This window comes from Erpetoichthys calabaricus, chromosome 13 (genome assembly GCF_900747795.2).
Source record: "Erpetoichthys calabaricus chromosome 13, fErpCal1.3, whole genome shotgun sequence".
NCBI lineage: Eukaryota > Metazoa > Chordata > Cladistia > Polypteriformes > Polypteridae > Erpetoichthys > Erpetoichthys calabaricus.
This window is the reverse complement of record NC_041406.2, coordinates 109,157,313-109,184,883: the sequence shown is the minus strand read 5'-3', so window position 1 is coordinate 109,184,883 and position 27,571 is coordinate 109,157,313. Positions and strand designations below refer to the sequence as shown.

Here is a 27,571-nt window from a genome sequence, read left to right as displayed (position 1 = left end):
TTATCTGTACTGAATTGTTTTAACCTCATTTTATTGGATTTATTTATTGGATTTTTAACCTCCACCAGACTCCTTCATTTTACGGATTATTTATTTATTGACATTTAGAGCACTAGACTTTCTGAACACTTGTTTTTGTTGAGTTGTTTTTAATAAAAGCACTGTTCACCTTTTTACCATCCCGTTGTGTCATTTATGTTTTTTTCTCATCTGCCACGCTCATCCAATTATGTTATTGTTGATGTCGTGATCAAGAGGGTCCCAAAAATGAAGAGGGAGCATAGAGCTGACCCACACTGTTACAGCTCTGTCAAGGTATGTAACCCACCAGAATGAGAGGAGGTGCTCTTGTTAACACTGTCATCTCCTTCTTTCCCCACAGTTTTGAGGTAAACTGACTCTGCCGCTTCCAGTCCAGCCTCCAAAAAAACCTGAGCCTCTCAGAAGGAGGCGTCTTTTCTGGCACGGGCGACCTATCGGATGGCGCTTTGTCAGCTCTGTGACCTGAATACTGGCTGACCAGCCTGAATATTTTGTTCTGGTTTTTGATTTCCTTCATAATAGGAAATGCATGCCAAAGAACATTTTTTGTTCTATTTCGATGTGTACTTGGATAATCAATGGGATGACCCATTGGTCGCCCCAAATTTCTCCAGATCATAGAGCTGTCGTTCCTGCACCCGGCCACAATGCTTACATAACTCCTTACTGAATAATAACATATTTATGTAGAAAATACTTCCTTACTCTCTCTTCATTGGGAACTTGTTTTTTTTTTTGCTTTTCTGTATCAAGAACTTTAATTTTTGCTCTTGAGGTTGTTCTAGGCCAAGAAACATTATAATCGCGTGATTATAAATAAATACCAAAAATATTTAAAGTTTGTAGAACAATAGAGATGGAGGAAATAGCACACATGCTTGTATGCCAAAATGTAATAGAAAAATGAATGCAGTATTAGAGTTATAAAGGCACACGTCTACATTTCAAAAGATTTCTGAGCTCAGAATTAATTTGAATAAAAGTGTTCTCTTTCCAATGAACTTTTAAGCACACAATATTAGATTGAACACCTTCCCTTTTATCATAGCAGATCAGTTTAAATACCTAGGGGTAAACATCACAAGTAAACATAAAGCTCTTTATCAACAAATTTTTTCTGTCTGCTTGGTGAAAACCTAAGAAAGACTTGCATAGATGGTCTACCCTTCATCTCACTTTAGCTGGAAGAATTAACATTGTCAAGATGAATATCTTTCCTAAGCTTTCTTTTCTATTTCAAAGCATTCCAATATACATTAATAAATATTTTTTAATAAGTTAGATTCAGTCATAACCTTATTTATTTGGAATTCAAAACATCCACGTATCCAAAGGCGACCCTTCAAAGACCTAAGGCAGAAGGTGGCATGGCTCTACCTAACTTTCAGTTTTATTACTGGGTGTCAAATATACAAACTATAATAACCAGGGGCCTCATGTATAACGCCGCGCGTAGAATTCATATTAAAACATGGCGTAAGGACAAAAGCAGAAATGTGCGTACACACAAAAAAATCCAGATGCATAAATCTGTGCGAACACGAACTTCCACATTCTTCCGTTCCATAAATCCCCAAACAGCGTGAAAAGTAACTCACATGCACATGCCTGCTGCCCCACCCCAACGCCTCCCAGAATTACGCCTCTTTGAATATGCAAATCAATATAAATAGCCCTTAAGCTCAGCCTTCTGTGAAAAGACAATGGCAAAAGCATGGGGGAAAATAGAAGAATTTCAGCGAATACCAAGTGGAAGCAAGGAAAAACTTACTATTTGTTGGTTTAAACAGTGGTATAAACAACAAAAGGATGTTGATCGAGTGACATAGAGTATCGGAAAAACTCGAAAGCTCAAGTTCACAAAGTCGCACAGTCCCCGATATAAAAGTTGTCAGATATCAAAGTCGCCGTGAAAAGGCGAGTCGTAGCCCATCGTCTGAGTGTCATATGAAAACTTATTAGGGTACAGAGAAAAGAAAAAATACCATTGTAACTAAAGTAGCACATTAAATGCTTTGTTTTGTATGTGTTCTTCTATGTGCTTTATGTGTGTGAATCACTACATGCTTCTTAAACGGGCTTTCTCTTCCTCTGACTGAACACAGAATCCATTACATTTGTGATATTACAGCTCTTTGAATAATTAAAATACTGAGATGTATACTTGATATGATTTTCATGATGATAGGAGTTAAAACATGTTATTAAACAGGGGAACACGGTGGCGCAGTGATAGTGACGAGCTGGCGCCTCGCCCAGGGATTGTTCCTGCCTCATGCAAGATGCTTGCTGCACTGTGCGCAACCTTCAATGAAATAATTTATTGCTCTTTCAAACATACTAACCTCCAATTTCTGTCCTTCCTTTTCTTTCTCCAAATAACCAATCACCACACAACCAGCTCAGTAATAGATATTAAGCCATCTGTAAGCTTAGAATGCCGATTCGTCAAAACTTTTAAGGAACATTGAAATATCTGCGTAGTACATGTTTAGTTATTCTATCCATCTACCCTTCCAGTATCGCGGCAGCCCCAGCAAGAATGCAGCGTGAGGCAGAAACAATCCCTGAACTAGCTAGCGCTGCGACACTGTGTCCTCACATGTTTAATTATTAGCAATATAGATTATTTAAATGATGTTAACATTTTATTTGTATAATGTAATGAACATATTTTGCTGCATTTCATCTTAAAAATGATATTGTCATCATATGTAAATACACGCTTTATAAAGTGGCTCAGGTTGTGCAATATTATAAATGTATTGCAAGTTTACAGTGAGGTAATTGTACTTATAAGTACAAACAGTTCTACAAGGAGCACTTGATGGACTGATTGAGTGCGTTTATAGTTCTTGGAATGAAACTGTTTCTGAACCGAGAAGTCCGTGCAGGAAAGTCTCCAGCGTTTGTCATATGAGAGTAGTTCAAATAGGCAACACGGCTGAGGCAGCGTATGCTTGATGCTGTATAATGATAATTATATTTCCAATCAGCTGCTGTAGAGCTGTGATTCCACACTCAGATACAGTAATATAAATACTCAGAGTGGTGCAGTGAGAGTAATATGGAAAATGATCCGCTGTGGCAACCCCTAACGGGAGCAGCTGAAAGAAGAAGAAGAAGAAGGTGCAGTGAGAGTAACAATGCTAAAGCAGCTATGGTATTTGGAACAGTTTGGCCATTCCTTGGACCATTATATTGTTACAGGTTAATTACAATAAGATGCCTTAAACTCTGTGGTGGGCTGACGCCCTGCCCGGGGTTTGTTTCCTGCCTTGCGCCCCGTGTTGGCTGGGATTGGCTCCAGCAGACCCCTGTGACCCTGTAGTTAGGATATAGTGGGTTGGATAATGGAGGGATGGATGGATGGATGGAGAGGGCGGCACGGTGGTGCAGTGGGTAGCGCTACTGCCTTGCAGTTGGGAGATCCGGGGACCTGGGTTCACTTCCCGGGTCCTCCCTGCGTGGAGTTTGCATGTTCTCCCTGTGTCTGCGTGGGTTTCCTCCGGGCGCTCCGGTTTCCTCCCACAGTCCAAAGACATGCAGGTTAGGTGCATTGGCGATTCTAAATTGGCCCTAGTGTGTGCTTGGTGTGTGGATGTGTTTGTGTGTGTCCTGCGGTGGGTTGGCACCCTGCCCAGGATTGGTTCCTGCCTTGTGCCCTGTGTTGGCTGGGATTGGCTCCAGCAGACCCCCGTGACCCTGTGTTCGGATTCAGTGGGTTGGAAAATGGATGGATGGATGCCTTAAACTAATAAACAATATGTGGTTAATCTCAGTGTGTATGATAAAGGGAAATCACACTGGAACAAAAGAACTGCTTTGACGCTGGTTGCCGCCAGTTTGCAAAACCAAGCAGCGAACTTGCGTACGCCAAGCATTTAGCTGGCATAAAAATGTGCGTGGCTTTATGCCAAATTTAGGTTTTATACATCGCGATTTGAGTGTGAAAACAGGAGTACGCAACATTTTTGTGCGTACGCACTGTTTATACATGAGGCCCCTGGACATTGACAGAAATAGATGAACATACACAGGCCTGGTCCGCAATAGAAATAAATTCCTGGAGTACTACGTTTTATTCTTTGCTTTGTGCCCCAATAAATATAAGTTATCGCAAATGCACTAACAACCTAATTATGCTTCATTCACTCAGATTATGGAACCAATGTAGGAAGTACTTCAAGATAGAGAAGCTTTTATCTGTGGCACCTCAGCACAATAGCCACCTTTTTCCACCCTCTCAAAGGTACGCTGTTTTTAATGTTTGGAGAACATACGGGATTAAATCACTTAAGAGATTTGTACATAGATAGCATCTTCGCATCCTATGAAAAGTATACTCCAAATTTAACTTTTCAGCAACACATGTTTTAGTTCCTCCCAATCAGAAACTTTGCTAAAGAAAATCTGCCCAATTTTCCTCACCTCCCACTTACTTCTATTCCAGAAGAAATATTGATCACTCTTGAGGATTCGGACAGCATTTCTATAATATATAAAAACATTTTAAAGTACCTCCCTTTCAAAGATCCCAGAGTACATTGGGAAAGGATCGCTTAGTCAACATTTCAGAAAAGCAGTGCAAGGCAGCCATGCACAAAATTCTCTCGAGCTCCATATGTTCAAAGCATAGAATTGTTAAACTTAAAATCATTTATCAAGTACATCTCTTTCATTTAAAATTGTCCGAAATGTTTCCAGGGCAAGATGCTACCTGTGAATGTTGCAATTAAGTTCCAGCCTCACTGGGTCACATGTTTTGGGCCTGCACCAAATTAACATAATTTTGGACCAAAATCTTTAAATGTCTATCAGACAGCCTTGGTGTCACAATCCCTCCTAATCCATTAACAGCTGTGTTTGTACTCCCAGATGTGCATAAATTGTAGGAGAAGGATAAACAAACTGTAATTTCCTTTACTTCACTATTAACATGTAGACTTATCTTGCTCAACGGGAAGAATCCTAACCCAAATCTTTTAAGTTAGTTGGTAATTGATGTTATATACTATTTGAAATTGGAAAATAAATCAGATACCCACTTAGAGAATCTGTGCAAAAGTTTTTTAAAACCTGATCTAATCAATAAAATTTTAGAATAAGCATTAAATTGCGGAAAAGGATTTTCTTCCCCTTTTTTTCCAACTCTTAAAGTTTTACTCGGGTTGTCGGCCTAGCTCTCTTTCTCAAGAGTGGGTGTTGATTTGAACTTAGTTTTGTCAAGTTTGACTTGCTTGTACGGAATGTCACTTGCTTTTAATAAATTCAATGAAATATTTTAAAAAATAGAAAAAGAAAAACTTCCTAATGTTTGCGCAAGTTTTACCCTTAAACAAGTTTCTAAGTGTGTCCCTCTGTTCTTGATGACCTCATTTTAAAGTAACAGTTTCGATCCACTGGATTAAAGCCTTTTTTTCTAACCCTCCATTGATCTCCTTCCATCAGCCACCTAACCTACACAAAGCTCTTGACTGCAGTTTACTTTACAGAGGACAGCCACATTCCCTATCAGGCACTTCAAGCTGTAACAGGAGCTGCTGTGTCACCTACAATACCATTGTATCTGTTCCCTCTGGTATGTTTAATGTTCAACAGCGAGCCTTCTTGCCAGTCTAACAGCCTATTTACTTATTTTCTGTTCATGGAAAAAGAAAACAAAATCTCACATTACTTGTGTCATGTCAGCTATCCACCTGTATGATCAAAACATTGCTCTTGACCAACAAATGTGGGGAAGAGACAGGTCTTCAGCTCAAAAAGTCATTCCCATGATGCTTAGAGTTTCCTGTTCATGTTGTGTGCTGATAATTCCAGAAGTACATATTTTACAATACTTTAGCAAAAAAACATGCATATGACTGAATACAGCAAGTGACATATGGAATATGCAACACAAGTAATATGAGTTTTTTTTTTCTTTTTTCCATGAATAGTATTTTACATAATTTGACCTGGATTTTGGGTTTTGTCCATCATCATGGACAGCTCTTTAGGGTTCATTGTCAGTTCTGCCAATCGGCACAGTTCTATGTAATACTGGTCAGAAGTACAAGTGGATATTTTTTTTTTGCAGTTTGTGTATCCATGTATGTTACAATTAATTAATCTACTCAAGGTATGCATATGTTAATTGAAAGACAAACAGCAACTACAATGTATTTCTTGTATAGCCCAAAATCACTCAAGGAATGCGTTAATTAGCTTTAGCAGGCCTTGTTTTTTGACAGCCACCATCCTTGATCTTCTAAGAAAAAAAAAAACTTGGGAAAGGCAATTCAGAGAGAGAGACCCCCTTCTAGGTAGGTAGGGTGTGCAATGGGTGTCAAAAACTACAACACTCAGAACTGAACACAAGTAATCCTCTTCACAGAGCTAGATGGCCAGTCTAATATTTTTCAAAATACTTTGTTCTTGTACAGCGCTTCTCACCAAGTGCAGGAACATAGCTCTGTGACAACTCTCAAGACAAAATACAAGAAAGATTATACCAAACTAAGATTTCAGTGGAGCAGGAATGGGAAGACTTGATTACCACAGAGTTTGTATACTGGATACAAGGTCTTAGAAAGCACACGAAATATGCCTTGGCCTGGTTTGTTAGTAAAGGACTACTAAGAATATTCAGTTGTTCTGAGAGGAACCATTTGAATCATTAAAATCTGGGTCAGCACCTACTGTATATCACCAATTGTGTATTTATTTGTTTATTTAAGAAATCTGTCCATAGTGCTTCTTTATTTTACAGACAGCACTTGTTTGTGTCTCTGCTGGCTGTAATAGCTACAAGCTTTCTTCTTATTTTACAAATGCTTTAGTATGCATTTTTAGGCTACATCAGGACTTTTCCCATTTTCCAAATGTCACATTTAATAAACTCCATAATACTTTCATACGAAAAGTCTTAAAAAGCCAGTTGTAGTCATTGCTTTCAATAAATTATTAGAAAAACAATATTACACACTAATACTTGTCTCTAGCATGCATCTAATAAATTTTATCGCTGATAAAATGCCACAAGGTGACACGTTTCATTTTTTAACTGAATCATTCTAAAAATACAGAATGGACCGAAAATGTCAAAGCTAGATAAGAACATATTGTGCATTTAGTCTGGCTCAACATCATCCTAGTTTTATCTTGGCATTTATCTGAATCACAAGTGGTCTTCTAGTGAATTTCAGATTCACTCCCCCACTGTGTCCCAAGCAGTACTCAAACTTTTGGTATCAAAGAATTTGCATGATCTGCGTGGAGTTTGCATGTTCTCCCCGTGTCTGCTTGGGTTTCCGTCCAGGTGCTCCGGTCTCCTCCCACAGTCCAAAGACATGTAGGTTAGGTGCATTTGCGATCCTAAATTGTCCCTAGTGTGTGCTTGGGGTGTGGGTGTGGGTGTGCGTGTGCCTTGCAGTGGGCTGGCGCCCTGCCCGGGGATTTGTTCCTGCCTTGCGTCCTGTGTTGGCTGGGATTGGCTCCAGCAGACCCCCGTGACCCTGTGTTAGGATATAGCGGGTTGGATAATGACTGAAAGCCTGCAGATTTTAGTAATGACTTTCCCTAGCTTCTGATTAGACCTTGATCTTTACTGAGAAGGGAAAGATGTGCCTTATTACCTATGACAGATCTAGAAAATGGTAGATACAACCATTATAGCATCCTATAAAAAGAAATTATTAACAGTTTGCTTATTATTAAACATATTCTAAACCCTTCTAAAATGCACTAAATCTAATGTGTAAGAGGGTTATTTTAATGTAATTTAATATTTCAAATAAAATAGCTAATAAAATGACAATAGGCTAATAGTAGCTGGTTTATAAAGCATACCTAAAATGTGCCCCATGTTTTAAATCTATATAAATTATTGACTCATGGCTTTGTTTATTTTGTTATTTGTGCCGTTAGTTATCATGAGCATTGATTATCATACACTTGAAGAATTGAAGATGTTTATTTTGTTATTTGTGCCGTTAGTTATCATGATTATTGATTATCATATACTTGAAGATCGAAACTTGTTATCTTTTAGCCAGTGTCTGATCTCTGGCTTAAGTATATTTTCCTTTTTTTGGCATTTTGTAATTAATATTGTTAAATTTAAATATTACTTTGTATTTATTTATTTATTGTGCACATATGTTTCCTGGATATAGCCCTTGTGTTCTGTGAAAGTAACCCAAAGAAGCAGATATGCTGTGACATCACTGCTGAAGGACCACCCTCGGCCTATATATTTTTGAGGACTTAGATCCTTCAGAGAGCCCAGAGGTGTTATGGAGTCAGCATCAAAATTGTAAGCATTGTTTGGATTTCTGTTTTTTGTGGATTTCTTGCTTTTGTTTTTATGTTTTTTTTTGGCTTTCAGACTAGCTGAGTTTACTTAGTGTTGCCTTTTTAGGTAAACCCTTTCCACCTTATTTTTTGCCCTTTTTCCCTGCCTTGCCTTTTTGTGCTTCTTTTTTGTTTATATAAAAGCATTCTTAATTTATGTAGGAACTTTGCTTGCCTTTGTCCTTTAAGCCACAGGTTTCATCCTCTCTCCTTAAGGACATTTTTAAATATTCTGAATTTTAAAAGCCTGAGCCCCATTTTGGGTCTGTGCAGGCTGAAAAGTGTGTCTTTTAAGTTTGGGGCTAGGCTGCTTCGGGTGAGTCTTAATCTGTTTTTTGTTTGTTGTTATTTTGAGGCCTGATGATCCTTTTAGCTATTTTGGTGGAAATTATTCTATTTTTTGTTTCTCTGAAATGTGGTTAATTGCCAATACACCAGATGCCACATTAGAGCCAAATGACTTTACTGTCTTCTGTGAGACTTAGACTGAGCTGAATAAAAGTGAGGAGTTTTTACGTTATAAGGTAAGTAAATGTTAAAATTGGCTTTAACGTCCACTTTATCTTCTGAGGGAGATCCCTGGTGTTTTTCTGGTTGTTGTTTATTCCTCTGGAAGCCAACATGAACAATGTTCTGATCAATCTGTACAGCATTATTACAAAACACAAATGTAACATTATTCTAAAATACAAATGTTTACATTTTGAGGACTTATTTGTTGTTGCCGTGGGAATAAAACAAAACAAATTTAAGGAACGTTTATCATCAGCCATGTCACCTGACTTCAAAGGGTACAAATACTCTAGATCACTGCTATATCTCAATAATGTGTACTGTTTGCTACTGAATCACACCTTGGGTGGTCCAATTCTCCCTTTAGTACTCCTGCTGCCAGCTTACAAGCAGAAACTGAAATGTGACAAGCTGGCAAGTAAAGTAGATCAGTGCTAGACTAAAGAAACAGAAGAACAACTGCCAGACTGCTTTGATTGTGTAAATTAGAACATGTTTAGATGTAGTTGAGAATGCAAATGTCCAAATGAGATTCATCAGAAAATGGATGGTTGACTGTGTGCTTACAAAAACAATCCACTTATTTTATAATAACAAAACCTTGGATAACTAAGAAGATCAGGAATTAACTGTAAGCACATAGCAATTTGTTTTGAATCAGTGATTTGGCCATGTTTACAAGAAATACAGATATACACCCAGAAAAGCAATCAAAGTGGCTCTAAAGTCCATATAGGAGTAAAATATAGTCCGAGTGTAGCAGCTGTAATAATTTGCACAAACTTTGGCAGAGACTAGAGATGCTTAAACACTACAAAGTAAAAACTAATCCAATCTCATCTACTTTTTATTCCCTGAAGAACATAATGCCTTCTATGCCTGCTTTCATCTCAAAAACAAGCAGCCTGCCTTTCAATTGCCTGCAGCACCATATAATTTATCATTCTTTATTTCCGTACATGACGGGGGGAGTACTTTTCAATGAGTTAATGTCAATCAGATATGTGGCCTGGAAGGAATTTTGAGGGCATGTTTTAAAAAAACTGTTGAAACCAATTAGGTGACGCCTTCATTGATATCTTTAATATTCATGGATATCTTTAGAGAATCTTTAGTCTCTGCCCGCTTCAAAAGGACAGCAATTATCCCTGTGCCTAAGAAAACAAAAGTGGAGTGTCTGATTGACTAGAGACTACTGGCATTCACTCCAGCCATGATTAAGTGCTTTGAGAGACTTATCCTTGGACACATTAACCAGAATATTTTACACAGTCCTGATCATGTTCAATTTACATACTGTCACAACCGTTCAGCAGAGGATGATATTTCTCTTGCACTTCATAAATTTCTACCACATCTGGATAATAAAAACTGCTATGCCAGAGTCCAATTTATAAACTAAGCTTAGCATTTAAGACTAGTGTACCATTAAAGCTGATCACTAAACTTATCAGTTTAAAACTTAGCACCACCCTCTGCAACAAAAGTTTAAACTTCCTAGCCAAAAGATCCCCACACTGACTCTCAACACAGGCACTCTGTAGAATAGCGTGCTCAGCCCACTTATGTACTCCTTGTTAATCTATCATTTTGTGCTGAAACTCAGCTTCAGCTCTGTCATTAAATCTGCTCTAATGCCACCATCATAGGCCTGATCATCAACAATGATGAGACAGCTTACAGAGAAGAGGTCCACCTGCTGACACAATGGCATCATAACAGCAGTCCGTTCCTTAATAAAAAGCTCAAAGCTTTGAATCTTGATGCCTCCACAATCTCCTGGATCATGGACTACCTGACCAGTAGATGGCAGTTTGTGATGTTGAGGCATTGTGTGTCAGAAATGGTGGTGTTTGCTACTGGAGCACATCACTGAACTGTCCTCTCTCCCTTACTGTTCACCCTCAACATAACAGAGTTTCCACTCAATACAACTGTATTTGTTCAGTTCATTTTATTTTTGTATATATTTGTTTTATTTATTTACTTATCAAATGATGTTCTTGCTTTTTATGTTTCTGCTGCTGTATGCATCTAAATTTCCCCATGGGGTTAATAAAGTTTGCCTAGTCCAATCTTATATTGTCACACATGTGCGAATGGGAGACAGTTGATGGCCTTGAATGCTTGTATTTCCCTGCCAGACCAGGAATGGGTGCTGCCCTCCAACTCTTTCTCCTTTTCCCCTGCAGACCTACTGAAGAACCAGCCATCTTAACTCCTCTTCCGGTCTCCAGAAGTCTCCACTTACTACTTCCTCTTCCTGTTTTGAGAAGCTTTCCCTTGCCACTTCATATTCTGTGGCTCCAGATTCCACCTCCGAATGATGTCACTTCCAGTTCCCAGGAATCCACCCATTTATTACATCATTTCCTGTCTGTTACAATATTTATAACAAGCCTCAGTTCTGTTTGGAGCTCATGTCTGTAAAGACCCATGACATTTCAACCACTAATTTCAAGAATATGGGGTGGATCCCCAAACCTTTTTGTTTTGTCTTTGTGATTGCTTACTACATATATATATATATATATATATATATATATATATATATATATATATAGTACTGTGCAAATGTTTTAGGCAGGTGTGAAAAAATGCTGTAAACAAAGAGTGCTTTCAAAAATGGAAGTGTTAATCATTTATTTTCATCAATCAACAAAATGCAGTGAATGAACAAAAGAGAAATCTAAATCAAATCAATATTTGGTGTGACCACCCTTTGCCTTCAAAACAGCATCAATTCTTCTAGGTACACTTGCACACAGTTTTTGAAGGAACTCTGCTGGTAGGTTGTTCCAAACATCTTGGAGAACTAACCACAGATCTTCTGTGGATGTAGGCTTGCTCACATCCTTCTGTCTCTTCATGTAATCCCAGACACACTCGATGATGTTGAGATCAGGGCTCTGTGGGGGCCATACCATCACTTCCAGGACTTCTTGTTCTTCTTTACCCTGAAGATATTTCTTAATGACTTTGACTGTACGTTTGGGGTCGTTGTCTTGCTGCAGAATAAATTTGGGGCCAATCATACGCCTCCCTGATGGTATTGCATGATGGATAAGTATCTGCCTGTATTTCTCAGCATTGAGAACACCATTAATCCTGACCAAATCTCCAACTCCATTTGCAGAAATGCAGCCCCAACCGTTCAAGGAACCTCCACCATGCTTCACTGTTGCCTGCAGACACTCATTATTGTACTGCTCTCCAGCCCTTCGACGGACAAACTGCCTTCTGCTACAGCCAAATATTTTAAATTTTGACTCATCAGTCCAGAGCACCTGCTGCCATTTTTCTGCACCCCAGTTCCTATGTTTACGTGCATACTTGAGTCGCTTGGCCTTGTTTCCACGTCGGAGGTATGGCTTTTTGGCTGCAACTCTTCCATGAATACTCTTCCATGAATACCACTTCTGGCCAGACTTCTCCGGACAGTAGATGGGTGTACCTGGGTCCCACTGGTTTCTGCCAGTTCTGAGCTGATGGCACTCTTGGACATCTTCCGATTTCGAAGGGTAATAAGCTTGATGTGTCTTTCATCTGCTGCACTAAGTTTCCTTGGCTGACCACTGTGTCTACGATCCTCAACGTTGCCCATTTCTTTGTGCTTCTTCAAAAGAGCTTGAACAGCACATCTTGAACCCCAGTCTGCATTTGAAATCTTTGTCTGGGAGAGACCTTGCTGATGCAGTATAACTACTTTGTGTCTTGTTGCTGTGCTCAATCTTGCCATGACATGAAACTGTCTTCCACAACCTCACCTTGGTAGCAGAGTTTGGCTGTTCCTCACCCAGTTTTAAGCCTCCTACACAGCTGTTTCTGTTTCAGTTAATGACTGTGTTTCAACCTACGTGTGACATTGATGATCATTAGCACCTGTTTGGTATAACTGGTTGATCATACACCTGACTATAATCCTACAAAATCCCTGACTTTGTGTAAGTGTACCTATAAGAATTGATGCTGGTTTGAAGGCAGTAACACCAAATATTGATTTGATTTAGATTTTTCTTTTGTTCGCTCCCTTTGCATTTTGTAAATGGATAACAATAAATAATCATTATTTATATTTCTGAAAGCATTCTTTGTTTACAGCATTTTTTCACACCTGCCTAAAACTTTTGCACAGTACTGTATATATATATATATATATATATATATATATATATATATATATATATATATATATATATATATATATATATATATATATATATACAGTATAATGTCCATAGGCCTGAATCACAACCTGTTTATTTGTGTGTTCACCTACCAGGTAATGCTTGTAGTTCGTTGGCCAGTCAGCAAACATCTTCCATGTCCTCTGAGTTGCGAGAAGCAGATTATAGGTATGTTATAGAGTATCTGTCAAGTACCGGTGGCTAGTTATAACACTCCATTTCATACTGGATATAATACAACGATCTACACGCTGTTAAGTAAGCAAACCCGCCACCATAAGCCTCAGACGCTGACATCTGAGGAAGTACTCTTTGTATTATTTGACAGGTACTCTATAATATTTATATTTATATGAATATTTATATTTATGTTATGTTCTATGTATACTTTTTTGTGTGCTTTTGATTATATTGTATTATTCTTACTGTTTTGAGAAACGTACAAGCAAGACTTGCATTGTACTGAGTATATTTCATAATAAACCTGAAGTTGAACTTCTTAATATGAGTCTAAACTTTTAGAAAACAGAACTGAAGCCAGGAAGCAAGCATATAATATACTGGTAGAGTGAGTGAAGTCTGAGAGGGCTGGCAAGAGACCCAAAGACTTTATCACCAAAAGGTGGCATCACATGGACAGTAGCTGAAGAAACCATTTTCCAGGTTCCCAATCAAGTATGAGGTTAGGAAGTGTTATGGCCAGTCCTAAGAACTTGATGTTTAAATAGAAATGACTAATGTAGATGGAGGAATCGACTAAACTGGCAGAGGTCAAGTACAAAAATAGATACTGTATAACATATTTTGTTCTTAAGAAGATGTAATACTTAGACATCATCTTTTACACTGATGGTGTGATTAAGTCATACATCTTGCTTAAGTGACATCACATGTAACACACATGCAAATGGCAAAGGACAACATTACAATGAATAATATGCCTGTCTCCATGTAACTGCTGTTCAAAATGGTATGATCCACAAAGAAAAGAACCCACAAAATGATATCATGGTGATGTCCTCAACATAACATTAAATACATAAATGTGGAAATAACAACACATTATTGCAAAAAACAATGCATAGTAAATAAATTAGTAGTTTCTCAGATGTGCTCATGACAAGGAGAACTAATTTATATTTATAGAATGTAGATTGTCTGACAGTACAGTACAGTATAATTGAGTATTACTTGCAATTACGAGAAATCAATTGAAACTTTAATATCTTAAACTCAATTTTAAACTTTAGCTGTTGTTCCCAATTTAGAAAGCACAGTTGGCCAAAAATATGGTTGAGTGAAATTCTGGGTACTCTGTTACCATATATTGACTGAGGAGGACTGGGCTCATACTATCCCAGTCCTTCATGGCAATAGTGCTTCCAGATGACTTCCTTCTAGGGCAGTACAGTAACTTGTGTTTCCCCTTTAATGACTATTACACACAGAGGCTTTTTAAAAAAAAAAAAAAAAATATATATATATATATATATATATATATATATATATATATATATATATATATATATATATATATATATATATATACAGTGGTGTGAAAAACTATTTGCCCCCTTCCTGATTTCTTATTCTTTTGCATGTTTGTCACACAAAATGTTTCTGATCATCAAACACATTTAACCATTAGTCAAATATAACACAAGTAAACACAAAATGCAGTTTTTAAATGATGGTTTTTATTATTTAGGGAGAAAAAAAATCCAAACCTACATGGCCCTGTGTGAAAAAGTAATTGCCCCCTTGTTAAAAAATAACCTAACTGTGGTGTATCACACCTGAGTTCAATTTCCGTAGCCACCCCCAGGCCTGATTACTGCCACACCTGTTTCAATCAAGAAATCACTTAAATAGGAGCTGCCTGACACAGAGAAGTAGACCAAAAGCACCTCAAAAGCTAGACATCATGCCAAGATCCAAAGAAATTCAGGAACAAATGAGAACAGAAGTAATTGAGATCTATCAGTCTGGTAAAGGTTATAAAGCCATTTCTAAAGCTTTGGGACTCCAGCGAACCACAGTGAGAGCCATTATCCACAAATGGCAAAAACATGGAACAGTGGTGAACCTTCCCAGGAGTGGCCGGCCGACCAAAATTACCCCAAGAGCGCAGAGACGACTCATCCGAGAGGTCACAAAAGACCCCAGGACAACGTCTAAAGAACTGCAGGCCTCACTTGCCTCAATTAAGGTCAGTGTTCACGACTCCACCATAAGAAAGAGACTGGGCAAAAACGGCCTGCATGGCAGATTTCCAAGACGCAAACCACTGTTAAGCAAAAAGAACATTAGGGCTCGTCTCAATTTTGCTAAGAAACATCTCAATGATTGCCAAGACTTTTGGGAAAATACCTTGTGGACTGATGAGACAAAAGTTGAACTTTTTGGAAGGCAAATGTCCCGTTACATCTGGCGTAAAAGGAACACAGCATTTCAGAAAAAGAACATCATACCAACAGTAAAATATGGTGGTGGTAGTGTGATGGTCTGGGGTTGTTTTGCTGCTTCAGGACCTGGAAGGCTTGCTGTGATAGATGGAACCATGAATTCTACTGTCTACCAAAAAATCCTGAAGGAGAATGTCCGGCCATCTGTTCGTCAACTCAAGCTGAAGCGATCTTGGGTGCTGCAACAGGACAATGACCCAAAACACACCAGCAAATCCACCTCTGAATGGCTGAAGAAAAACAAAATGAAGACTTTGGAGTGGCTTAGTCAAAGTCCTGACCTGAATCCAATTGAGATGCTATGGCATGACCTTAAAAAGGCGGTTCATGCTAGAAAACCCTCAAATAAAGCTGAATTACAACAATTTTGCAAAGATGAGTGGGCCAAAATTCCTCCAGAGCGCTGTAAAAGACTCATTGCAAGTTATCACAAACGCTTGATTGCAGTTATTGCTGCTAAGGATGGCCCAACCAGTTATTAGGTTCAGGGGGCAATTACTTTTTCACACAGGGCCATGTAGGTTTGGATTTTTTTTTCTCCCTAAATAATAAAAACCACCATTTACAAACTGCATTTTGTGTTTACTTGTGTTATATTTGACTAATGGTTAAATGTGTTTGATGATCAGAAACATTTTGTGTGACAAACATGCAAAAGAATAAGAAATCAGGAAGGGGGCAAATAGTTTTTCACACCACTGTATATATACTAGGGGGTTATGCCCCCTGCTCGCTTCGCTCGCCCACCCCACAACCCCCACCCCCGGAGCCGCGTTTCACGCTAGCCACTTTGCATCTCTGCCACTCGCATTGTGAAGGGTATCTGAACGCACGCTAAGGAGATGCGAACGGATCAACTGCTGGCTTGCTGCTAGCTACTACCGTGCTGCGTGATCTGCATGTCGTGCTGCGCATTGATCATTTAAAAGCCTGTACAGCCGTTTGCTGCTACCGTGCTGCGTGATCTGTATTTTGCATTGAGCGACGATCATTTGAAAGCCTGTACAACAGCTGTCCTTTAAGCTAGCTGCTGCTTGTGCCGTGCTGCATGATCTGCATGTCACGCTGCGCATCGATCATTTAAAAGCCTGTACAGCAACTGTCCTTTTGTCTCACTTCCTTGTCTTGCGGGACGTTAGAGTGTCTCCGAGAAATTGTTTGTAAGCAGGGCGTGACATGCAAGAAGTCTTGCGGGACTTCAAAGTGTCTCTCTGAGACGATCACGTCTCAACCCAAGATTTTTTTATATAATAGATATATATTGTCACACACAAGCGCATGGGAGGCAGTCAAAGGGCTTAACTGAGGATTAGCTGTCAGCTTGAGGGTTGATAAAGTGCACTAGCCTCTCTTCTTCCTCTTCTACAGATCCACAGAAGGGAAACCCATGTAAACTAGCACCAACTTCCGCCCTCCAGTCCAGATCTAACCTCACTTCCTCCATCAACCGCTTGGACCACCCTCTTTCTCTACAGCAACTATAAAAGCCCTCACCTTCCTTCCTCATGTGGTCTGTTTGGGGCTCAACCTCTTTTGACTACTCATTGCATTTGTTTATTACATTTGTTTATTGTTGCCTGTCATTATGCCCATGCAGCACCTCTGCCACACCAGGAAGTGCTGCAGGAAGATTGTCAGGGAGCACCTAGAGCACATCCAGGTGAACTATAAAAGGGGCCGCCTCACTCTATTCTGGATGCCTGAGTCGGGAGGCAGAGGACGGAGCTTGCGAGGAGAGGACTAGAAGCGGCAGAAGGCAAAGGAAAAGAAAAGACTGAGCATCTGTGAGCATCATTGTTGTTGGTTTGTGCACTTTGTGTGCTGTTATAGGACTGTGCATTGTGAGAACAAAGTAAAATCGTGTGTTTGAACTTCTGGGTGTCCTGGTGTCTGTCTGTAGTCAGCTGAATGTTCACAATATATATATATACATTCCTCTCTCCATTGAGTCCAACTTAAACATATCTAAATCTCAAGTCCACTTAGTATTCATCCTTTATCAGCATATAATAATTACCTTTTTTGTCGTTTCCTGATTGTTTGATGCACATTCACACAAAAGATTGTGATATTTATCAGTACTGACATGATGCTGCAAGCAAGCTGCATATTCACTATAAAAAAAAACACCATATTGATTAATTCATGCATATTATATGCCTAGCATCTTTCATACACCTCCTTGCAAAATACATTAGCATGTAAATAACATTATAGCAATGTAAGATTAATCCACCTTAGTAAAAAGATAAGTCTCTGCGTGTCTGTCTGTGTGTCCATCCAGTTGCTATGTCTGTGTCATTCCAAAAGATGGCACATTGCAGGAATTTTTAGTAATAAATACATTGCATTTTTCATTCCAAAGAGGTGAACATCACAAAACATTTACACTGCTTTAACGAAGAACATACCAAATGGCACATAACAGAGACATAAGTATGGCATGCTGCACTGCAAACGCTGAGGTCTGCATTGATTACATGGATTTCAAACCATCTTAGACAGTTAGCACAGCTAGTATAACATATGATCACTGCATAAAACCGAATATTCTACAGAAAGGGGATAATTCAGAATGAAGCGTCATAAAAATAAAAGTTTAACTACAATAGAGAAAGAATTTTTTAAATCTTATAAAAAAATTATGACCAAAGAGTTTCTAATCGAAAACACAAAAAAGCTGATGAGTACTTGCATAATGAAATGAATGTAGGCACATTAAGAAAGCATGCATCAAGTCCATTATGTGGGCAAGCAGTGCAGAAGTATATTTTGCAGTAAATGTATCTACTAACATAGATTTAGTCAGAACATTGTAGCTCGTGAAGCTCATTCTTCGATGAAGTGTTCACTCTTTTGAATGTCCATGTATACATACACAGTAAATACTGAAAAATGTTTTAAGCCATTAATCACATCTACTTAGACTTTTAAATATTTTGGGTCTGCTGCTTTTCAATCTGTCTATGCTCAAAACAAATCATTAAAAAATGGCAACAGCAGGTCACTCCACCCACATGTTTCTTTGACTACCAAAGCATTGATAAATGCAGGAATAGGATCAGTTTAATACTCATGAGTCATTCTGCTATTGATTTAATTACATAAAACTTGAGTAGTGATGCAAAGAGAAGCCGGGAACATTAAATGAGTAAGAATTAGATGTAAGTCATGACTCACTTTCCTGCTGCCATGTTTTCACAAGAGCCCGCTCCACCAAATTTGTTCAATAAAGCTGCCGTGATGTTTATCTGGTCATAGCCATCAGAACTAATGAGAGAAAACAAAATGAAAGTAATTGAGATGTTTGTAGAGTTACCCATTTATTTTGCCATCATTCTGTCTGCACCCAGTTCAATAATCAAGTCAGCAAAGCACATCCACTGAATGAAAGCAACGTTAAAGATGGGATTAGCTCAGCTTGAAGCTAAACTATCATTAAGACATGCAGCCCAATATAAGCTTTGAGTAAACATTATTTCATTAAAATTGTTGAATATTTTTATTTATTCTCATAAGTATAAGCTTGTTGTCATCAAATAAGTTATTAATATTTGTAAAATCTACTAAGTAGCCAATATATTTACTGAACTTACATCTTAGTGATTCCCTTAAATATTCTTAAGCAAAAAGAAAAGAGCTAAATGAAGAGCACAAATCTGTATTGCTTTTGAGATTATAGCACTGTGTTTACTCTGTATTTAAATCTGAGTACTTACTGTATGTAGTACAAGCCAGGTTACCGCGTTTCAATATTATATAACCATAAATAGGAAAACTTCAATTTATAGGCAGTGTAGATAGATAGATAGATAGATAGATAGATAGATAGATAGATAGATAGATAGATAGATAGATAGATAGATAGATAGATAGATAGATAGATAGATAGATAGATAGATAGATAGATAGATAGATAGATAGATAGACCATCAGGAATGTGGCTACACGAAAGGTTACAGTTGGTGTCAGGGACATGATGTGCCTACCTGTTTCTTCTACAGCCCAAAAGTTATCAATCCAGAAGAAAACCTATGACCCCCTAACTTTCCTCCACCAACTCCCACTCCTTTAAATAGGATCTACAATCTACTGCTGGTTTGTCATATGACCAAATGTTAGTAACTCCCCTCTGCCCTCAGTTGTCACGATAAGCAGTGGGCTTGCACACATTGTACCCATGTTAATCATGTTTACAGAAAAACATACCTGACAGGCCAACAGTTTTTCTATATTTTTTATAACAAATATAACACACACACACACACATACATGTATGTGTATACAGTATCTATATATATAAAAGCCAAATACCACTAACTCACTCATCACGAAATCTCCCAAACCATGAGGACTTGGGATTTAAAATTTGGAATGCAGGTTACCCATGGCCCATAGGTGCTCGCTAAGAAACGTTTTTAAAAATTTCGTGGTTCAACTGTGAAATTTCTTACAGTTTTTTAGACCCGTTTGTATGTCTGTCTGCTTTTCACAAGAGAACTACTTAATGGATTTAGATCAGGTTTTTTTCTATAATTTGCTTGAACATTCCGTTGATTTTGCGACTTTCTCATCGCACTAAGTATCATAGTTCACTTGCGGTACCGATTTATTAGTGCGAATCCAAGAGAGACTCATCGGGCTGCGGGGAAGGTAGCGGGGCCCTCCTCATTCAGGCGTCTGCCTCGGAGCGTAACCTTAACTCTGCTTAGTTATCAAACAAGCGAACTACTTAACGGATTTAGATCTTTTTTTTTTTCTATAATTTGCTTGAACATTTCGGTTGATTTTGCGACTTCTCTCATTGCGCTAAGAATCATAGTTCGCTTGCTTGCGCTAATCTGAGACAGGCTGCAGGCCGAGGGGATGGGGAAGAGTGACGTCAGGAGTAGAGAGCTGAGCGGGGCCCTCCTCACTGTCCTGTTTCACTAATACGCGGGCAAAGCCACGGGGGATGGATAGTATAGTGAATATAACTGGGCGAAGTGGTGTTTTAGATACTGCAGACTAAACTTTGCTTGTTTGGTGTACTCAGTGGGTTTATTCACTTAATCTTTCCTCAGATGCCTCTGAAGTTGAATTGGCAAATAAAATGTATTAAGGAGTCATTTCACTTCAAAGCAAAGTTTAGTCAGTTTTGGAAAACTGTCAGTAGAATGTCATGTTTTCTGTTGGTGTAATGGTTTTCCTGTGGCCTTTCTTTAAGGAAAGCTCTCATCTTACTCATAGGAAAGAATTGATTTAAAAGGAAGCACAGAATTATTTAATGTTTCTTTTTTTTTTCACATAAAACTGGAAAGTTGAATACTGGAAATATCTGGTTGCTCTTGTCTCACCATTTAGTGAAGTTAAAAAAAAGTTCTTGTCCCATGTGAAGCTGGGTGCTGCATTAGGACAGGCAGCGGTGCATCACAGTTTTATCTACTCCATTGATAGATAGATGGATGGATATTTATATCTAGTTGAGATTTATTTTCTGCATTTCATCTGGAGAGAGTTAAAGACTATTTATTTGTCCTGTTTAACTGCCTTTAAATTACAAAACAAAGACACTTAGTTCAGGTATAGGTCAGGTGATCAATCTCATCTGTGTCCTAAATGTTACATTTTTGAATAAAAAGGCTAAATCAGAGTATACTAAAAATGACAGGGTTGGTGAACTAGTTTCCAAGTTTGCAATTCATGGGGCCAACAAAAAGCAAAGTACTTCTGCCAAGGACTACCAAGGCTATGGTTATACGTTTAAAAAGATTGTGACTGTCATTGAGGGGCTAGAAGTAATTATGATGCAGGGGAACGTGTTCTCTGGATACGTAGGTGTATTAATATGGTTAGTGGCTCTGCAGTGGTTGATTTTATGAGTTCATTTAACATACACATCTCTTTCTCTCTCTCACTGACAACTTAATGGCCATTTCCGGGGGTTCACCCAGGTTGGCCCTCAGATTTTGAGGCTATTGGAGCAGATATTGTTATGGCTGGATGCCCTTCCTAGTTACCATGCCAAAGGAACAGTGTCTTTATTTTAACGCAAGGTCACAGGAATAATATGGTTACATCAAAGATGTTTAAAAAGCAAACCAGGACTCACAACACAGACAGGGCCAAGAAGCTACCTATCCAGACTGTTATTAAATCAGTTCAATTCTATTAAAGTAATTCTTTGCATCTGTCATTTATAACTTTTTACGCTTGATCTAACTTCATTCACTCTCCATCACCTGTAAGTCAAGTGAAGTGATATACCTGAAGAAGAGATTGCTGCTGTTGTATAACTGGGGGGTGAGCCTCAGTGACGGGTAATCGATGACAAGGGGCTTTACTGTGAACAGAGCCATCGCCATGGTAACAAACAGAACTGGTAGCAAAATGTTAGCAATGGCCCCTTTCCAGTCTCTTCTGCTATGGTGGAAACGCTTGATCAGTAGTGCGGTGATCTGCCTGAGAATCCGTCTCACTCCAGTCTCTCTTCTGATGCCTGTCAAGGCTGCAAGAGACAAAGCAGACAGAAGAAGGGAGATTAATGAGCAATTATGATTCCTGCACATTTCAGCAAATCTCGATGGAATTACAGCGGCATTTTGTTAGCAAACATATCATAAAAATCCTTTCAAAATATTAAAACATTTTACTTACTTGTACTCAAATGATTTTGAATATAAATAAATGAAAGTGATGTGTCAGTGTGTAATGTTAAAAATTCTGTGTTCTGCGTAGGGATTGTCCTTTTCTTGCTTTTGACCTTAACCTGCACCTTTTGTAGCTCTGAGTCTATCAATTCAGCTTTCTTTCATCATTTGGTGTTAACGTCTACCTTTTACTTTTTACATTGACTGCAGCTTATGAAGTTTGAGAACTGTAGCACTTTATTTCAATTTCAGATGGTATTAGAATAATTCAGCTGGCTTACTGGGTGTGGACGTCATTTGGATTTCTACATGAAGTGTCCTCTGTATGGAGTGTCAGTGTCCTTCCCTTTTTCTTACAATTTTATTTAAGGGACTCATGTTTCCTCCCACAGAATGAAGACACACTGTTACATTATGTACATGTGTGATTGTGCCCATCCATTAACTTTCATCATTTTTTTGGGGGTTTTGCAGCAGAACTTGATTTCTCATAACCTAACCATCATCTACTATATTGTTTATTCTGGTCATCACAATTGGATTTATATTGGATGTGAATACTGTAGCAAAAGGCACAAATTAAGTTACTTATGTAAGTAGTAAACCCCACCAATTATGACAGGAGTGAGGAGCTCAGCAGTTAGTTGGAGTCTTAGACCAGAACTGGTCCTCCTCCGGATAACTAGGTGCTTTCATATTACATTAGAACTAGACAACCCGCGGCATAACATACGCCGCATAATTTTGTATTGATGGGTGAACACTTGCTGAACGACACAGTTGTCCAAATGGGGTGGGTTTGTGGATACCACTGTGAATGAATGAAAAGATGGACCTCTGGAGAGAGCAACATACAATTGTCCGTGACTGAAAGCGGGATCGTCTGTGACGATGGAGGCCACGCTGGTGAAAGTTAATTCGTCGGTAGGGATAAGTTTCAGCACTTGTTCATTAAGATGTAGCGAGTCTTCGTTGTTGACGCTTAATATAGCTTGCGTACTGAGTTGTTCCGGAGTCACAGTTGAGAAACACTTTTTTAATGTCTTTTAAGCACAGGGAAAAAAATTAACATGTGAAACACCCTTTTTGGAGTCCCTGGAGGGGGTGCTAGAGGGCATACCTTCTGGGGACTCCCTCGTTCTGCTGGGAGACTTCAATGCTCACGTGGGCAATGACAGTGAGACCTGGAAGGGCGTGATTGGGAGGAATGGCCCCCCTGATCTGAACCCGAGCGGTGTTTTGTTATTGGACTTCTGTGCTCGTCACGGATTGTCCATAACGAACACCATGTTCAAGCATAGGGGTGTTCATATGTGCACTTGGCACCAGGACACCCTAGGCCTCAGTTCGATGATCGACTTTGTGGTCGTGTCGTCGGACTTGCGGCCACATGTCTTGGACACTCGGGTGAAGAGAGGGGCGGAGCTGTCAACTGATCACCACCTGGTGGTGAGTTGGCTTCGATGGTGGGGGAGGATGCCGGTCAGGCGTGGTAGGCCCAAACGTGTTGTGAGAGTCTGCTGGGAACGTCTGGCAGAGCCCCCTGTCAGAAGTAGCTTCAACTCCCACCTCCGGCAGAACTTCGACCACATCCCGAGGGAGGTGGGGGACATTGAGTCCGAATGGGCCATGTTCCGTGCCTCTATTGATGAGGCAGCTGACCGGAGCTGTGGCCATAAGGTGGTCGGTGCCTGTCGTGGCGGCAATCCCCGAACCCGCTGGTGGACACCGGCGGTGAAGGATGCCGTCAAGCTGAAGAAGGAGTCCTACAGGACCCTTTTGTCCTGTGGGACCCCGGAGGCAGCTGATAGGTACCGGCAGGCCAAGCAGAATGCGGCTTTGGTGGTTACTGAGGCAAAAACTCGGGCGTGGGAGGAGTTTGGGGAGGCCATGGAGAATGACTTTCGGACAGCTTCGAGGAGATTCTGGTCCACCATCCGGCGTCTCAGGAAGGGGAAGCAGTGCAGTGTCAACACTGTATATGGTGGGGATGGTGCGCTGCTGACCTCGACTCGGGATGTTGTGGGTCGGTGGGGGGAATACTTCGAAGACCTCCTCAATCCCATTAACATGCCTTCCAATGAGGAAGCAGAGCCTGGAGACTCAGAGGTGGGTTCCCCCATCTCTGGGACTGAGGTCACCGAGGTGGTCAAAAAACTCCTTGGTGGTAGGGCCCCGGGGGTGGATGAGATACGCCCGGAGTTCCTCAAGGCTCTGGATGTTGTAGGACTGTCTTGGCTGACACGCCTCTGCAACATCGCATGGACATCAGGGACAGTGCCTCTGGATTGGCAGACCGGGGTGGTGGTCCCCCTCTTTAAGAAGGGGGATCGGAGGGTGTGTTCCAACTACAGAGGGATCACACTCCTCAGCCTCCCTGGAAAAGTCTATTCAGGGGTCCTGGAGAGGAGGGTCCGTCGGATAGTCGAGCCTCGGATTCAGGAGGAACAGTGTGGTTTTCGTCCTGGTCGCGGAACAGTGGACCAGCTCTATACCCTTAGCAGGGTCCTGGAGGGTGCATGGGAGTTTGCCCAACCAGTCTACATGTGTTTTGTGGACTTAGAAAAGGCATTCGACCGTGTCCCTCGGGGAATCCTGTGGGGGGTACTCCGAGAGTATGGGGTACCGGCCCCCCTGATAAGGGCTGTTCAGTCCCTCTACGATCGGTGCCAGAGCTTGGTCCGCATTGCCGGCAGTAAGTCAAACCCGTTTCCAGTGAGAGTTGGACTCCGCCAGGGCTGCCCTTTGTCACCGATTCTGTTCATATCTTTTATGGACAGAATTTCTAGGCATAGCCAGGGTGTTGAGGGGGTCCAGTTTGGTGGGCTCAGGATTGGGTCACTGCTTTTTGCAGATGATGTTGTCCTGTTTGCTTCATCAGGCCGTGATCTTCAGCTCTCTCTGGATCGGTTCGCAGCCGAGTGTGAAGCGGCTGGGATGAGAATCAGCACCTCCAAATCCGAGACCATGGTCCTCAGCCGGAAAAGGGTGGAGTGCCCTCTCAGGGTTGGTAGCGAGATCCTGCCCCAAGTGGAGGAGTTCAAGTATCTCGGGGTCTTGTTCACGAGTGAGGGAAGAATGGAGCGTGAGATCGACAGGCGGATCGGTGCGGCATCCGCAGTAATGCGGGCATTGCATCGGTCTGTCGTGGTGAAAAAGGAGCTGAGCCGCAAGGCGAAGCTCTCAATTTACCAGTCGATCTATGTTCCTACCCTCACCTATGGTCATGAGCTATGGGTAGTGACAGAAAGAACGAGATCGCGAATACAAGCGGCTGAAATGAGTTTCCTCCGCAGGGTGTCTGGGCTTTCCCTTAAAGATAGGGTGAGAAGCTCAGTCATCCGGGAGGGGCTCAGAGTAGAGCCGCTGCTCCTCCGCATCGAGAGGAGTCAGATGAGGTGGCTCGGGCATCTGATCAGGATGCCTCCTGGACGCCTCCCTGGTGAGGTGTTCCGGGCACGTCCAACCGGGAGGAGGCCCCGGGGAAGACCCAGGACACGCTGGAGGGACTATGTCTCTCGACTGGCCTGGGAACGCCTTGGGATTCTCCCGGAAGAGCTAGAAGAAGTGGCCGGGGAGAGGGAAGTCTGGGCATCTCTGCTCAAGCTGCTGCCCCCGCGACCCGACCTCGGATAAGCGGGAGACAATGGATGGATGGAACATCCGTAATGTAATAAGCCACCAAGAAAAGTAACATTGCAACAATGCACGCTATGATCCGATCGCCGTAAACAGAAGTGAAAACAAAATCGAGGCCGGTGCATTCTTTAACTGCCTTGTAGCGCAATGGTAGTGCTACTGTTTTGCAGTAAGGAGACTGTGGAAGGTTTTGGGTTCGCTTCCCGGTTTCTCCCTGTGTGGATAGCGCTTTGAATACTGAAAACACTGGTATATCAATATAATGAAGTATTATTATTCTTATGCGTCCAGCGCTTTCTCTCTCGCGCGCCTGTATGCTTGTGTGTGTCGCTCGCTCTCGCTCGCTCACTCGCTGCACGTGTTCCTGCAGGCATACCAGTAAGTGAATGAAAAGATGGAACTCTGGAGAGAGCAACATACAACTGTCCGTGACTGAAAACTGGTTTTCTTTTTGAAAGTTTGGCCCTGTGCCTTATCAATTGTCATCGCAAAGGCAAATCTAACAGGAAATTGTCTTCGTGTTAAAGTAAAAGGCAAATTATACACAACAAACAAACTGTTTTACACGCTGCATACCAACCCGCGGCGTAGTATACGCCGCATAATCATGTTTTTTAAGCAGAGAGAAAAAATGAACATTTGCAAAATCTGTAACGCCGCTTTCAGTAAGTGCAATGCACACACGTTTAATTTGTCAGCCACTTTTTGCCAGCCGTCTTTTCTGGTTTGGGCTGCTTTTGCAGGGTTACCACTTGTGCATATTAAATCTTGAAATCCTTCGAGTAACTAATTAACTAACACACATCCACCCAGCTTGTGAGAAAAAAATGTGCCCGTTCTTTCATCATTTTGTTGCAGCCTATCAAAGACTTGCTGATCATGTTTTCTAGAGTCAATATACAGTGGAACCTCGGTTCACGACCATAATTCGTTCCAAACCTCTGGTCGTAAACCGATTTGGTCGTGAACCAAAGCAATTTCCTCCATAGGATTGTATGTAAATACAATTAATCCATTCCAGACCATACGAACTGTATGTCTATCTATCTATCTATCTATCTATCTATCTATCTATCTATCTATCTATCTATCTATCTATCTATCTATCTATCTATCTATCTATCTAAATATATTTTTTTAAAGATTTTTAAGCACAAATATAGTTAATCATTACACCATAGAATGCACAGTGTAATAGTAAAAACATTGAATAACACTGACATAAACACCCAGGCTTCCTGCTCAGCTGCATGCTCTCTCTCTCTCTCAGCAGCACACGAGCCTTTCTCTCTCTCTCTCTCTCTCAGCAGCACGGGAGACTCCAACCGTCTCTCTCAGCAGCACGCTAGCCCCCTCCCCCTCTGTCTCTCAGAAGCACGGGAGCTCTCTCTCTCTCTGTAACATTGCAGCAGTTGTATAAACACTTTTTTTTTAAATGAGTTTTAAGCACAGGGGGAAAAAGGAACATTTGAACAAATCCGAACTTTATTTAAAAGCCAACCAAGATAGTAACATTGCAGGAGTTCACCATTTTTAATCAGGCGACTGACAGTAGTGGAGTCAGGCACAGAGAAGGTCAGCTGCTGAGAAAGCGTCTCGACTGTTGCAGGGCGGTGAAGCAGGTGAGACGCTAATGAAAAAGAGGCACAGGGCTTATTGGTTTTTAAAGACTGCTTCCTTCATTGTGTTTTAACCTCAGTTTTAAAGGATTGCGCGGCTCTCTCTGTGGCGCTGCCTGTGTGTGCGCGTCTCTCTCTCTCTC

General features: G+C 40.6%; 1 protein-coding gene across 1 annotated transcript in view; it reads right to left on the bottom strand.

The window, feature by feature from the left end:
* Positions 1–27,571, bottom strand: part of LOC114663796 (ATP-binding cassette sub-family A member 13-like) — a 488,511-nt gene that overhangs the window by 276,013 nt on the left and 184,927 nt on the right. The window contains exons 25-27 of the mRNA XM_028817717.2: positions 21,788–22,028; positions 18,722–18,811; positions 17,559–17,655 (exon numbers count right to left, since the gene is read on the bottom strand). Of these exons, the coding sequence (XP_028673550.2) occupies positions 17,559–17,655; positions 18,722–18,811; positions 21,788–22,028 (428 nt within the window). The remainder of the gene's footprint in view (positions 1–17,558; positions 17,656–18,721; positions 18,812–21,787; positions 22,029–27,571) is intronic.